Here is a 15,169-nt window from a genome sequence, read left to right as displayed (position 1 = left end):
GTAGATGAGCATATTAATTAATTAATTCAATAAATTAATTTTTATATTTTAATAGGAAATAACATGCATTTATAAATACAAATAATAATAATTATAAATAAATTTATCAGTAAAGATAAAATTAAGCTAATCTTTTTAATTTAAATAACTCTAATTTTATTTTTTTATAGCTTAAAGTATTTTTTTAAACCCTTTTTGAAAAAAAATATTAAAATTATTTTTTAAATAAAAAATTTACCCTAAAGTTATTTCCAGTATTGTAGTTGACTGCAAACCTTTTAATGTTTTAGATATTTTGTATAATTATTCGTCTGGGATTCCATTTGAGCTTATAATGAATTAAATTTAAAATAAATAATGTTATTATTTTATTTATTTTTTTATAATAAAATACCTTATTCTTAATGTTAAATTTACAAGCTATTTACATTTTATCAAACCTTCTAGTAAATAAATTGAACCAACTAAATTAATTTAATTTTGCCTAATTAATTTTAAAGATTAGTTAAAATTTAATTTTAAAATTAAAAAATAGTTTACGTTAATGATAAAGTTAGATTATTTAAACTAGAGCAACAAGAAATGTTATCACCAAGCATTTTAGCTTTTTATTAATCAATTGAGTTTTCGCTTTTTTTAAAATTTAAATCAAGTTTTTGAAATTCTAATTTTTTTGTTTTACTCCAAAAAGATGGTAAGCTCCTAAATTTTACTGAAGCCTTTAAAGTTAAAGCCAAAAAAGTCTTCTGAAAATTTAAATGTTTTCCTATTTATTGATAAATTCAAGATTTTTAGTATTAAATTATAAATAAATATAATTGATACCTAAATCCTAAATATACATTTTTAATTTTAGGGCATTATGCTATTGCATTGCTAACATTAACTGCTCCTTATTCACTCAGCTTGTTATTTCTATTAGTAAATTAAGCTTTAAAATAATAATGTTATAATATTTACATTATATCAATAGCAAAAACTTAAAGATTGGGTAGAGATTTAAGAGTTTATTCTAAACTTTAAGCCTAAAAATCTTCAATTAAATTTTATCTATATTATCAAAATAAATATCAATTATAAAAAAGAGTTTTGTTTTTTTATCAATTATATACCCGAAGAATAGTTTTAATGTTTCTAACTTATTACAGTTTGATATTTATTCTATTATTTGATCAAATTATTACTTATCTATCAAATTTTATCTAAAAATTAAGTTTGATATGCATTTATATTTATATTTTTAATTTACTAAAACTGTAGGTCTAGATAAGTAAGATTCTTGCATTTTGCTAATGCAGAAGAAATGGTACTGGCAGCTTAACCTTCAATCTAAAAATATCTAATGTAAATTATTATCTCAAGCAAATAAATAAATAATCATAAATTAGTTTACCTGAAATCTAGTGTTAGTTTTTACAAACAAGAGAGCTAAATAATCGTATCGCAGAAATATTAGACAGATTCTAAACTCTATTCATAGCTAATTTATATTTAAATTATATTTAATTATTACTAGATTTTAAATAAAAGGCATAATATATATTAGATATTTTAAATATTTTATTAATTATAGAAAAAAATATAATCTTTAAGCTTTTTACTGCTGATAATGAAGTTCTAAATGCTTTTTAGGATCTCCTTTTTTTAACTACAAAACATTTAAATAACATTTTGAGACATATATATATTTAATACTTCTTGAATTTGTTAGTATCCTTTTTTATATTGCTTGTCTACAAAATGCTTTGTTTACACTTATTATGTAGATGTAACTACATTTTCTGTTTATTACTTTTAATTTTTATTTCCCATTTTTATTTACAATCTGTCAATATTTGTATTTGATTTAAGATATATTCAATTTTTTTAAACATAAATTAATATGAAAATACAAAATGTTGGATTTTAATAATTGATTAAAAAGTAAAAAATTTTATAAATCTGTTTAAATCTTATTAATAATAATTCGACTTTGATCAGGACAACAAAAAAAGAAATTGAATAATATATTTATTTGTTAATCAAAAAAAATTGTTAATACATTTTTTTAATTTTTAATTTTTTTATTATTATAATTTTAACATTTGTTAAACATTCAATAATTAAATACAATTAAAAAAAATATTTTTTAAATCTACAAAAACACAAAATAAATTAATTGATCAAATTTTAAAAGTACCATTTATACTTAATAATCTTTTAGCCTTAAAAAGAGACCTTAAATTCTTTCTATTTGCTCTACCCTGAGATACAACTATTTCTAAATAAAATAGATATTGGGTCTATGATAAATGTTTAGCTAATAACAAGAGACTGTTGTGATCAATTGAGTTACCACTTATAATTTATTAAAATGATATTTTTATTTTATTTTTTTAAATAAAAAATGTAATTTTTTTACCCAATATTCAATACTAAAATTTTTAGATTCTTTAAATTTGAAATATTTTCAGAAAAAGTGTCTATAAGTTCTCCATTCAACTAATTATTACTTTTTAATGAATAGAAATATTTTATTTAGGTATGAATAAAAGAAATAAAGAAATACTCTAAGTGCAAGACCAATTTTTTGATAGTTAGAGATTTAGATATTCCTTCTGTTAGTAGGGCTGATCCCTTTCCAAGTATATTGTTTTAGCTAATTTAATGTCATTATATTTTATTTTAAATATTAAAATTTAATTTTAACTTTTTGTTTTTAACAAATACTTAAATTTTTAAAGTAAAGTTCAACTCAATATTTATAAATAAGAAATAAATAAATTTATTTACCTTAAAATCAAAGTTAAATTTTCTAATTTTTAAAACTTTGATAGACTTTATCCTATCTCCTCTGCTTAATCAGTAGTTATCTTATTATCTCTAAATTATTTGAAGACTAATAAATATCATTTTATAGATAAATAAAATATTATTACACACTAAGAAAGCTGAGTTTTTTCAATTGACAGCACTTTGTAATATTGGCAATAAATACATTAGCAACATCATTAAAGTTTTTTATTTAGCTTATTTAATTTTAAAGATTTTTTAAAATCCATATTTATATTTTTATAATTACTTCATTTTTAAGTATAATTCCTAAAGCTATTAGCAGCTTGATATTTCTTCGCTTATTTGAATGATAGCTTTTTAGCTTAAGTTATTTTGACTATGCGAAATTAAGTTAAATATATTTAACAATAAAAGTTAAAAAAATACCTAATCTCTACTTTTAATTCTTAAAGTTTTTATAGATCAGATATTCCTAAAAATCTTGACTAAGCTATTTTAGATAATTATAAAACTGTAATTTAAATTTATATTTAATTAAAACATTACTTTGTGAATTTGAATCACTTGTATCGTTAATATAGTTATAACTTTTTATTTTTAAAATGTTTATTTATGATATATTCTAAATTTGAATTTTATATATTATTACTCTAATGATAATTTTAAGATATTCAGAGATTTAAGTTAAGACACTCCTTAGCTTAAAAATTCAATGGCATCATATTTCAAATTAATTTAACTTTATTTTAATATTTAATATTTTTTAAATACTCGTTATTTTTATAAGTAATTAATTACTTGAATTCTAATTACAGGTATTAGATATTTTTGCAATAACCAATTTCTTTACCAAAAACTTTGAAAAACTTAGATGTTATCTAATTTTTTCTTAAATATTTATAGATTTATAAGAAGCAAAATTAAAACTTACGACATAAGCAGTATAAAACGATTTAAATTCTAACAATTAACAAATCCTAGATCTTTTACTTCATCATCACTAATTTAATTTTCACTTTAAAAAATAATTAGGAGAGTTAAAGAAAAAAGTGATTAGTTACTTTAGTCTTATAGCTATGTCTGTAATTTTGTTAGATTATGCTAATCCTTACAAAACATGGAAAATACCACTTTTTATATTATTTGTCCTTATAAATTTAAATTTATTGAAAAGGTCTTTTTATTGTTGGAAAAAATATTTTACTCTAGAGATAAGTTAAATGTTATCAAATTTTTTAACATAAATATCCTTTCTCCTAATTAGTTTAGAGATCCTGAAATACCATTCTTACTTTAATTAATATTAAATAGTTAAAACTTTTTAATAAAAACCTTACTCTAATTTTAAATTCAGGTGTTCTAGATTTTTGCATTTAGAGATGCCATCAGCTAAATAGTTTAAACCTTCTATTTTTATTGAGTTTGCCCTTTTTAAATATTAATAATTTTATAATTAATTAAATAAACTTTAAAAAAAATTTTTAAATAAATTTGAATATTTGGGTAAAAGTTTTAATCTTTGTAACTATTCACTTACTTATTTTATCATTCACTTTTCAGATTGCTTATCCAATTAAAAAAAAACTTATTTAAATTGATATAATATTTTTATTTCAAATAAATATATTTTTAAATTAATTTATCAACACATTTAAATGTTTTTAAACATAATAATAATTTATTACCTTAATTCTAATATCAAATTCTATAGCATGCTACATTTTGATAGTCCATTTGCTAAATCTTAACAACCCTAAGTATCTAATTAATTAAGACTTTATAAATATTTATTAGAGTAATTTCATTTTTCGAACAAGTAAATTAAATTCTAACATTAAATCCAATTCTAATTTCTTTAAATTAGGGCATTTTGTTATTGCTTATCCTAACTGTGATCCAGCTGTATAATTTAGACGAGTGCATCTATGAAAAACATATTAATTAAAATAAATAAGTAGCTTTAAAATATTATTACCCTAAAAATAAGATTAATTCTTCCAGAAAATTTAGCTATTCTATTTTTGATAGTAGTCCTGACAAACATGCTATCTCTAATTTGTTAGACCTAAATTTATTTATTTATTGCATTTAAATAAAATATTTTATTTAGCTAAATTACTAGAGAAGAATTTTTAAGTTTTTTATCTTTTAACATTCACAAATAGAATTTCCTAATTCTAGAATTCCTTCTTTCTACAAACCAATAGTTCTTTTTTTTAATTTTTTATATTAAATAAATAAATAATATAAGATATTTTTAACCTCAAATCTAAGGAAAGTTATTCTAAATTCTTGCACAATCCAAGTTGTTCACACAATGAAGGAGTTTACCCTTAATATGATCCATATCTAGTAAAAATATTTTTGTAAATTTTATTATAATTTAAATTTTAATTACTATTTATGGTTGATTTAAATTGCAATAGAGTACATTCCCTTCAACTTTTAATTTATAGAAATTATTATTTAATTTAAAATATTTCATAATTGGTCACCTGTTCTTCAGATATTGTTTGTTCCAATTAAAATCTAGTAGTATCTAAAAAAATAAATTAATTTAATTTTACATTTTGTTTGAAAAAAATTACATTCATCAAAATCATATTCCAAAACAATAAATCCTTTAAGCTCTTTAAGTTTATTAATATCAGAAAATATTTGATAATTCTCGCTCTCATTTCTTATAGAACCACTTTCAATCAAAAAGAATTAATCTAAAGGTAAAATAATGTGATCAATTACTTGTTTTCCTTAATATAAATCTTAATTTCTCAAAAAATTAATATCAGAAATATTAGCATTTTTCCATTCAATAACTTTCAAGAGAGAATTAGAGTTTGTATTTTTGTTCTATACTTGAATGAGTAAAAATGGAAAATCCTTCTTATAAAAGTTATATTGATAATATTGTTATTCAAATTTTTTTAATAAATTAAGTAAATCTAATAGATTATAATTTTCATCGGCTTCCTATACAATCTCATCAATGTATTTTTCTTAATTTTATACAGGTTTCTTTTTTTTACTGAATAGCGATCCCATTTGTATTAATTTTTAGTTAATTTTTTAATTAAATAAATTTTAACAAATAACTATTTTGTTTAATAAATAAAAAGAGAGTAAAGGTGTTTGTTCAACGGTATCCGTTTTTTTAATGATTTTAAAAAGCTTTAATTTATTCTATTTATTAATTTATATTTTACTTACCAATTACTAATCAATAAAAAACAAATATTTTAAATAATTTTAATCCTTTAAATATTTTAGAAAAATTTAAATTTTTTCATTACTTTTATTAAAATTCTCATCAAAAAATCAAAAAGAGATTAATTTTTTAATAAAGAAAAACTATTATAAATAGAATAATTTTATTAAATATAATAATAATTGTAAAACGAAATAAGTTCAAATATGTAAAAAATTTTTTAAAATAATAATTCATAATAAACTAATAATTTTTGGAATAAATTTTTTAACTCAAGATTTTGTGAAATTTTTTTTGTGATAAGGTAGAGATATTATTATTAGTTTAATTTAATGATTATTATCAGAATTAAAAAATTATTAATTTCAGAAGTTACTATAAAATCTTTATTATTTATTATTGTTATTTTATTTGATTGAAATTGGAAGAATCTCAATTAAATTATTTTATATTTATTTTTTAAAAAAACATTTCTAATTAAACTTTAAAATATGTTATTGAATATTAAATATTAATTTCATCAATTAATTTATTTTTAAATATAATACTGACTGGAAGGTAGAGGAAAAAGAAGTTCAGTAAAATTTATTTTAAATTAATTAAAAATTCAAAGATTAATTTAATAATTATTGGCCAACAAAGCTATCTAGCTAAGCTATTAACATTATTAATTCATATAATTGCATATATTTGAATTTTTAAAATATTCTGTTATAATTAATTAAACTGATTTGCAGTAAAAATATAAAATTTAATATAATGATGGAGATTGAGAATCAAACAGACTAGGCAATCATATTTCTTGACCACAGTAATGTAAACTCCTTTCGTGAGTTAATAAAGGACTAAAGGAATGTAAGAATGCACATTGATGATTACTCTCAATATAAGGCCCAGTTTATTGCTTCTGTTTTGTAAGAATAAACCCAAATGGAGCAGTATGGCCTTTTAATCGATGCTCATTCCTTGGGCTGCGCTGACACAAAGGCTATTCTAAAGGCAATATCTTGCCTTTCCAGGTTGTCAGAGCTTGATTTACAGCTACTAAATGTCCGAGAAGATTCTGAAATGACAGAAATTTTATAAATATGTTAATCACTTTCACTTACATTAAAAAAACTTCGCTTTCTTTTTTATCATATTGAAATCAATTAGCAGGGTTGTGAAGATCTAAAAATAGCTTTATCTTAATTGCAAAATGTTAGCAAACTTTGTATTGATGTTAGCACTCTCAAAGAATGTATTTTTTTTCTTTTTTTTTGATAACTAAAGACAACCTATTTACCTAAATTATTTTATAAATTTCAAAAGAGTATGATTAGAATTTAGGAATAATTAGGGCAAAAAGCATAGGTGAAGGACTGAGCACATTAAATAGTCTAGAATCTTTAGAGCTGTCTATAGCGGGGACTAACATCGGTTCGAAAGGTGGAGAACTTTTAGAATAGAATTTAGTCAAAATCCTGCTACAGAACTAGAATCTAAAGAAACTTAAGATTAATGTTCACTCTAATTAATTAGGTGATATTCCAATAGCTAAAATAACGAAATCAATAGCGGAAAATGCAAGACGTCTAACCTAACTTTATTTAAATTTTTCAATAAATAATTTGACCAATTAGGGTCTTTTTTAGATGGGTAAGATTTTCACTGTTTATTAGAAACTAAAATTCTTAGAGCTTGATCTAATGAGAAACGATTTTGATGAGCAAGGTTTATCATAATTCTTTGGCGCTTTAACAATAAACTCATTAGAACGTCTCAAAGTTAGCATATCGAGAGTAAAATTCAACTTAGATGTCGTTTAACAGGTAAGAAATCTAATTTCAAACAATCGTAGTCTCAGTATTTTAGATATTTAACTTTCTAATTGTACTATGGACAATCAATCTTAATTATTCTTAGCTAAGATTGTGATAGAAAATTCATTTTAAATTAGAAAATTTATTTTATCAGGAATCCAACTTCAGTTTTGGTACCAATATTTGCGTCCATGTATTGAATAGTGCTTACACTAGATTAATGACCTTGCAAATGTAGGTCTTTTTTTCTCTTTTCTTTGTTCCCCTGAAATGCACTACCACCCCAACTTTATCTTTTGTGATCTATACTTATGACACAAACATAACAAGCAAAATACATTACTTATGAAAAAATATATCCAAAAAATTGTTGTTTAAATTTGAAAAAAAAAGAACAAAAATGCAAACAAATATTCTATACTATTGGTAAGCCAGTAAGCAAATTACTTTATAAATAGAAAATAATGATGAAAATACTTGATAATAGTTAAAACTACTATATTACATACAAAAATAACTGCTATATTAAAATATATAAACTTATAGTTATAATTTCACTTTTTTGATTTAACTTTTTTGATAAATAACATTAAACTTATGAATTTTTCCTTCTATTCTTTTTATATATTACTACTTCTATTAAATTTAATTTTTTTATTTGTGATTAAATTTTAAATATTTTCTTTTTTTTTTCATTTTTTAATTCTTTACAATTTAAATTAATTAACTAATAAAATATTTTTATTGATATGATTTACTAATTATTTAAAAATTATATTATTATCATCATTTATTTAGATACAAATTTCGAAAAATTTCAATATTCTAAATTATGGGTTACATGTTAGGGTTCAAAGATGATAATATAAATTTTAGTTTTTTGTTTATTGTTAGTTATTATTTTTATTTGAATTATTTAGCTTTAATAATAAAATAGTAAAATAATTTAGCTTTAATCATAAACTGGTAAAATAATTTATTTTAATGAATGTTAAAATTGAAATAAGCTGCTGTTAATAATTTAACTGGTTAAATCATACTTGTCTATAAAATAAATACATTAATTAATTTATAAATTTAAATAATATCAATTTGACAGTTTAGATATCTGCAAATATTTCATGCAAGAGCTTTTATTTTAGATTGTATTTCTTGAATTTTTTATTTCATAACTTCTTTCTTTGATTTTACTTCGTTTATTTAATCTTCAACATCTTAATTCTATTTTAATAAAAATTAAATTTTTACAATTGAAAATTAATTTAGTGATTTTATGCAATTACTTTTTTAATGAAAGTCAATAATAGAGCTTCTCCTTTTTATGAATGAGATACAAGCTATTCTTGTTGCTTTTAAAGCTTTTACTATTTCCAGTACATCTAAATTATTGTTTAAAATATTTGTTTTAATTTATTGAATCTTCATATTTTTAAATACCTTTAATAAAGTTTCTTTTAATTAAGTAACTGTGGAGTTAGTTTTTTTAATACTATCTACAAGATCTCCTGTTCTCTTTTGATAGATAGCGATTTTAAGTTTCTTTTCAGTTTCACTTTGGGCTAGCTAGTTTAATTCAGATCTAAGTTAGAGAGCTTGATGTGCTTCAGTTTCAACAGATTTTATTTGATTCATAAATTCCTCTACTTTGCCCTTAAATTAACCATCTTTTGAAGTTTATTTTAAAATTTTAAAATTAGCTAAAAATGAATATTTAATAAACCTTTTTCTTCAAGTCCTGAGAGATAAGTTTTTTCCTTTTCTTCATACTCTGAAATGAGTTATTTTAATTACTCCTTGAGCCTAAATTTTAATAAGATATGAAATCAAAATTTTAACTGTATTTTTTATTTTTTACTAATTGTTTTCCTTTTCTTTTTCCTCCCTTTCCTTATCTTATTCATCTATCTTTGAAGTGATATCTATTTTGTTTTAATTTAATGATTTAAAGATGCAATATTGAAATTATGTAAAAATTTTACCTTTTAAAGAGTTTTCAAAATTTTCAACAAGTTGCAATCTTTGTGTTTCTTCCTATTCAACCATTAATTTGTTTGTTTTTTTAATTTAGTTAACTGCATCACCAATTTCTTTGCAAACATGATTGTATTTCTCTTTCAATTCACTTAATCTCATATTTTCCTAAGAGGCTATATAAAAAATTCAATTAAAAAATGCCAAATTATTTTAAATATTTTATTTTACTTCTCTCTGTATCATCTTTTAAGATGCTGTTATTGAATTTCAATTAATTAATTTATTCTTCATATTTAATAGCTATTTCTGTCTATAATTATATTTAAAATACAATAAATACTAAAGAATAAAACTTAATTTTTTACTAAATTCTCAAAAGCCTAAAATAATTAGGTTCTTTTTTCTGCTGTGTTGGCTTCTTTTATGAATAATGCTAATAAATTTTGGGCATTCTAAAATAGCTTTCCTATTTTTTGAAATAAATATTTTCTTAGTTTATCTTTTTCATAAATCAAAAATAAAACAATTCAATACTAACTTCTTTCATCTCTGCTTCTGTTTCGATAGGTACTGATGAACCAGTTACTTGCTTATTAATGAAAGCCTATATTTGTTAAAGGTGGTCTTAATTAATTTGTTTTGACATTTATCTAAGAAATTGCGAAGTTTTTTTAGTTAGAAATTAACTCTTTTTTAATAAGATATTTGTTTCTCCTTTTTTTAAATACTTTATCTTTAAAAATTCAAAAAATTAATTGACACTAATTTATAAAAGTTAATATTAATAATAAGTGTTAAAATAATTAAATTAAATTAAAGAAATCAAAGTTAATAAATATCATTATTTCAATATAAATAACATATAAAAAATTAGATATTTAAAATATCTTTAAAATATTAGAATATGTTAAAGAAAAATCAAGAAATTCTTTTTTTTAGGTGTTATTTATTAATTAATTAATTTTTTTATTTATCTATTTAATATTTGAATTTTCTATATCCAAGCTAATTAATTAATTTATTTATTTATAGGTGTAGCAAAAATTAGTTATTAGAATTATTTAATCTATTAATTACATTTTAGCTAAATTGATTGTAGCATATTGATCTCAAAAAACAAACAAATCTTTTTCTGTTGATATTATTTATTAAAAATAAATAAATTTAATATAGAGTGACTTTAAAAAGATTTTTTTTAAATGCAAGAAACAAATAATTTGTAGTAGATCTTGAGTTCAAATAACACCAAAAAGCCTAATAATCCTCAGTCTTAACAGTAAATCTAGAGCACCTCTTAGTTTTTCAACAAGAACAGGTAAAACAACAATAAGAATCTTAAAAACAATAACAGCTAGAATCCTTACTATAGAGGCGAGAACAATCCAGCAGGCTAGTCATAAATAGATAAGGAAGTCAACATGATGCCTGAGTCTGGTTATTAAAATTCTAATTAGATTAATACAAATTATAACTAGATAAATTAGAATTAGATGAACCAAAATCCAAACTAGATCAATCAAAATCCTAATTAAATGAACTAAAACCAAAATCAGATGAACTAGAATCAAAATCCGATGAACTAGAATTAAAATTAAATGAATTAGAATCCTAATTAGATGAACTAAATTCCTGGCTAGAATCCAAATTTTAATATAAATGCTCCTCATGGCTAGAATCCTCAAAGAAGAAACTACTCTTATAAATTCTAAAAGGACTATTGTAGACCTTAAATGAATATGCAAAACAACTTTTAAAGCTATCCCAATAACAGAAATTACGAAAATAATATGAATCCTACTAGAGGAGAATTTTTCTAGGGCTATTCAAATCCTCCTTAGCAAAACCATTTCAATTAGTAAAAGTTTTAACCTTAATATTAGGGTTAACATTATTACGATAATCAGTATATGCAGAATAAGTTCTACTAAAATCAAAATTACGAAAATCAAGCTTAAAGCAAAAACTAAGACAACCCTAATAGATCTAATACTGATAAAGAAAGATACTTCGATTAAGATAGAAAGATCAAGTAAATTGTAGAACAAGTGGTTGAGTAAGTTATTGAACAAAAATTTTAGGAAAAGGAGGATATTTTCAGGGAAAAGCTCTAAGAAAAGGATGACATTATTACTGATTTACTAGAAAAACTTAAAATAAGAACAGAAGACAATACTTAGAACACTGTTTCGACTGCTAAATTTGAAAAATAAGTCATTTAATCTGAAATATATCCTGAAATTCATTAAGAAATTTTAGAAAAGAAAAACCAGGATAGACAACGTGCCCGTACTCCTAAACGTAGCTAGTACAATTATGACATGCATTCGGAGAGATCAAGAACTGTAGAGTCCAAATGCTAGGAATCAAAAGATTAAATAACACCTAAGATAGGGAACAAAATGCAGAAATCAGATGCCATGAGCACTTTAAAATCCTAAGATATCACTTTCTGTTGTGAAAATATCCAAAGCTGAGGGAGATCTATATAAAAAACAATCTTAGTAAGGAGCATTTATCACTTAAAATTTTTATTGTTTATAAATTCTGAGTTTATTTTAAGTATTCAAATGAACTTGAATAAAAAATAAAACATGTAGCTTACTTGAATTACTATAATAATAAATATAAAAAGATACTTTAAATTTTACTATTTTGCTGTGTTATGTTAACTAAATTTTTATTATATTTTTGTTTATATACTGACTAAATTTTTTCATTTAACTTGCTTTACTTTTAATTTAATTCCATTAGTTTTTGAATATCTTTTCAGAATGTTTAAATTAATTTTATTTTTCAAATAATACAAAAACATAAAATACTTATGAATTCTACTTGAAATCAATAAGCTAAATCATTTAAAACATCTTTTCTTTTAAGTAAAGTTGAGTATTAATTAGTAACAAAGAGAGATAAATTTATGCTTTTTCTTCTAAGTGCAGATTCTCTTAGTTTTTCTTACATTTAATTTATGAGATCTTAAATTTCGTTCGATAAGAAACTATATAAATATGAATAATTTAAGTGAAAAAATAATGAAAAAGCAAGCTTTACTCGTGAGTAGATATAAAAAGATCTTCTAGTAAATATAAACTATGAATTACTGAGCAAATAGATTCCAACCCACTCTCAGTTATACTAAAGCATCTAATTTATAAATTTATTTTATTTAATATATATCAAAGGATTTTATAAAATGTTACGATGAAAAATCTAATGTAAGTTCTTATAGATTGGTGCATTTTGCAAGATATTTACTCAAAGTAAACAAACCTTAATCGGTAAAAGATTCACAGCTATTTATTTTATTGAAAATTTATTTTAAAAATTTTATTTTTCTCTCTCTTCAAATGTTATTTACTTTCCAAAATATAAAAACAATTTTGATATTTAATCATTTGATTTTAGTGCCTATCCAATATATTACAAAGTTAAATCTGTAATTCGTGTAGATCTTAGTTTTAAAAATGTAAAGTTTTGATTTAATAACATTATAATTTTAATTAATTTACCCTGAAAAATTTATATTCAAGCTTCTAAGATCATTTATATCCATAATTTAACTAATTATAATTTAGGCTGCTTCATCAACAATATCAGAACACCATGAAAAATCTAGAACTAGACTTTGCAACTCAGTTTGTTAACAGATTGCTTTACCTAAAGAAATCATGCTCTACTTTGAGAATGTATTAATGAAACTGTAAGATATATTAATAAATAAATTATAATAGATATTATATTTCAATGAAAGAAATTAGTTTATAAAAAAAATATAGCGCTTAGCAAAAAACTTTAATTTATTGTTTAATAAATACTATTTTTTCTTATTTTTAAGTAATGAATTTTATAAAATAAGCTTTTAGAAGTGTTAACAGAAAGAGTAACACAACTTATTTAATAAAAACAATAATAGTAAAAAATAAAATTACTAATAAAATGAAAGCTCTAAATGAGTAAGCTATTTAGTTTTAGTAAATTCTGTACCAAAATCTTGAATTCCTTTTTCATCAATATATTATGAGCTATTTTGAAAAATTAATTTAAAATTAAAAATACAAAATAGAATTAGTTCTTACGATCTTAATTTAAATACAAATGTTCTTAAACTTTCTAATTTATTTGTCATTTTTCCTAATTTAGAGAGGCAATTATTTGTTATCCCTTCGCACTCCATACCATCAATATTTAAAGATTCTAAAAATCTACAAGAATCTATAGCCTTAGCAAGATTACTGATGCATTATTCTGCTAGATCTGGTTTTCTAATATTAATATTTGAAATTTGTAATAAATAGTTTGCTTTTTTTCATATATTTAACAATAATTTATAAAAAATTAAAATTTTGTAAAATAAATAGTCCAGAGTTTTTGTTCATTTTGTTAATTGAAAAGTAAAAGTTTGTAAATTTTTTAATTACAACGCAAAGTGCAAGTAAAGTTCTCTAAGTTGGGGTGCCATTTTGGTTATGCAGAAAATAAATCTAGGTGGCATTTTCACACCACACCTATTATTAGAATAAAAGAGAATGAACTAAAATTTATGTAAAGTGAATATATTTAGTTTATTAGTAAATCCTACAAAGACATCAAATTATTTAATCTATGTATTTAGCATTAATGCTTACAGCTAATATATATAAATATACAAAAACGCGTACCATATAAATCTTAAAGTAAAGGAATCAAGAGATGGAATTGAAGATATAAACTAAGCAAGCTATTCTATAGATTCACCAGAAAGTGGAAGTCTATTTATTTTTTAGAAAATATTAGCTATATCAATATATATTAATAAAAGAAAAAAGACATATAATTATTATAATATTAATTAGATAAAAATGAAATATACGTGCAAGATTTTAGACTTAATTTCTTTAATGGCAAATTTTATTCTTCAAGTTAAGGATTTAATTTTTTTATAATATCTAAAATTGCAGCTACATCATCTTTTTTTAATTTGGCTATACACTCATCTTCATCTTCTCTTAGCTCTCTTCTTTCAACAACTGCACATGAAGCTTCATCATTTTATCTTATATATGGTTCTAATCTTTATATTAAAATATAGAAATAAAAGCTAAATTCATTTTATTTTGGTGAAAATTTTTATATCTTTTGCTTTGAAACAAATTCAAATTCAATTTATCGTCTTTAGAAATTTTTTCTTTTAATATTTAATCACTATTTTCATAATGATATTATGATTTTTTTTGCTGCTTACATGACGTTGAATTCCTCTTTTAAACTCCTATTTTCTGTATAACTCTTATGAATTTGCTTCAAAAGTTATCCAATTTATCTTTTTCTTTGGGCAGCTCTCTTAGCATCTATAATTTCAATACTCATTTTTGGATAAAATATTTATCACTAACTTTCTTTGATTAATTTAACTCTTTAATATTATAAGCAATTC

At 21.3% G+C, this 15,169-nt stretch overlaps 6 protein-coding genes across 6 annotated transcripts; 2 read left to right on the top strand and 4 right to left on the bottom strand. All coding sequences in view use genetic code 6, as the record gives it.

The window, feature by feature from the left end:
* Positions 1-106: 106 nt before the first annotated feature.
* On the bottom strand, positions 107-1,812 carry TTHERM_000474959 (amine-terminal domain enolase; the record flags this gene model as incomplete). The annotated part of the gene is made up of 12 exons (XM_012799969.1): positions 107-191; positions 239-328; positions 395-484; positions 541-630; positions 683-766; positions 826-915; positions 961-1,050; positions 1,113-1,202; positions 1,250-1,339; positions 1,394-1,480; positions 1,602-1,648; positions 1,696-1,812. 12 exons carry the CDS (start codon positions 1,810-1,812, stop codon positions 107-109), a joined length of 1,050 nt encoding a protein of 349 aa, XP_012655423.1.
* Positions 1,813-2,162: 350 nt separating this feature from the next.
* TTHERM_00474950 (kinase domain protein) lies at positions 2,163-5,817 on the bottom strand (the record flags this gene model as incomplete). The annotated part of the gene is made up of 22 exons (XM_001023977.2): positions 2,163-2,337; positions 2,402-2,491; positions 2,549-2,638; positions 2,773-2,862; positions 2,919-3,008; positions 3,062-3,151; positions 3,202-3,265; positions 3,322-3,362; positions 3,425-3,514; positions 3,574-3,663; positions 3,707-3,790; positions 3,837-3,923; positions 3,980-4,066; positions 4,113-4,202; positions 4,461-4,550; positions 4,609-4,698; positions 4,751-4,840; positions 4,895-4,984; positions 5,038-5,124; positions 5,174-5,217; positions 5,271-5,314; positions 5,364-5,817. 22 exons carry the CDS (start codon positions 5,815-5,817, stop codon positions 2,163-2,165), a joined length of 2,247 nt encoding a protein of 748 aa, XP_001023977.2.
* A 922-nt stretch (positions 5,818-6,739) lies between these two features.
* TTHERM_00474940 (hypothetical protein) lies at positions 6,740-8,097 on the top strand (the record flags this gene model as incomplete). The annotated part of the gene is made up of 2 exons (XM_001023976.2): positions 6,740-7,220; positions 7,292-8,097. 2 exons carry the CDS (start codon positions 6,740-6,742, stop codon positions 8,095-8,097), a joined length of 1,287 nt encoding a protein of 428 aa, XP_001023976.2.
* Positions 8,098-8,901: 804 nt separating this feature from the next.
* On the bottom strand, positions 8,902-10,402 carry TTHERM_00474930 (myosin-like coiled-coil protein; the record flags this gene model as incomplete). The annotated part of the gene is made up of 7 exons (XM_001023975.3): positions 8,902-9,446; positions 9,503-9,582; positions 9,638-9,701; positions 9,762-9,929; positions 9,985-10,066; positions 10,122-10,222; positions 10,291-10,402. The coding sequence occupies 7 exons, from the start codon at positions 10,400-10,402 to the stop codon at positions 8,902-8,904; spliced, it is 1,152 nt and encodes a 383-aa protein (XP_001023975.3).
* Positions 10,403-10,955: 553 nt separating this feature from the next.
* On the top strand, positions 10,956-12,230 carry TTHERM_00474920 (hypothetical protein; the record flags this gene model as incomplete). The annotated part of the gene is made up of 1 exon (XM_001023974.3): positions 10,956-12,230. The coding sequence occupies one exon, from the start codon at positions 10,956-10,958 to the stop codon at positions 12,228-12,230; it is 1,275 nt and encodes a 424-aa protein (XP_001023974.1).
* A 364-nt stretch (positions 12,231-12,594) lies between these two features.
* TTHERM_00474910 (hypothetical protein) lies at positions 12,595-15,102 on the bottom strand (the record flags this gene model as incomplete). The annotated part of the gene is made up of 11 exons (XM_001023973.2): positions 12,595-12,754; positions 12,808-12,900; positions 12,957-13,049; positions 13,115-13,207; positions 13,266-13,454; positions 13,686-13,778; positions 13,833-14,018; positions 14,175-14,261; positions 14,415-14,504; positions 14,606-14,806; positions 14,978-15,102. 11 exons carry the CDS (start codon positions 15,100-15,102, stop codon positions 12,595-12,597), a joined length of 1,410 nt encoding a protein of 469 aa, XP_001023973.2.
* Positions 15,103-15,169: the final 67 nt, after the last annotated feature.

This window comes from Tetrahymena thermophila (assembly GCF_000189635.1).
Source record: "Tetrahymena thermophila SB210 genomic scaffold scf_8254403, whole genome shotgun sequence".
In the NCBI taxonomy this organism is placed as follows: domain Eukaryota; phylum Ciliophora; class Oligohymenophorea; order Hymenostomatida; family Tetrahymenidae; genus Tetrahymena; species Tetrahymena thermophila.
The sequence above is the reverse complement of the archived record's forward strand: the minus strand, read 5'-3'. Positions and strand labels throughout refer to the sequence as shown.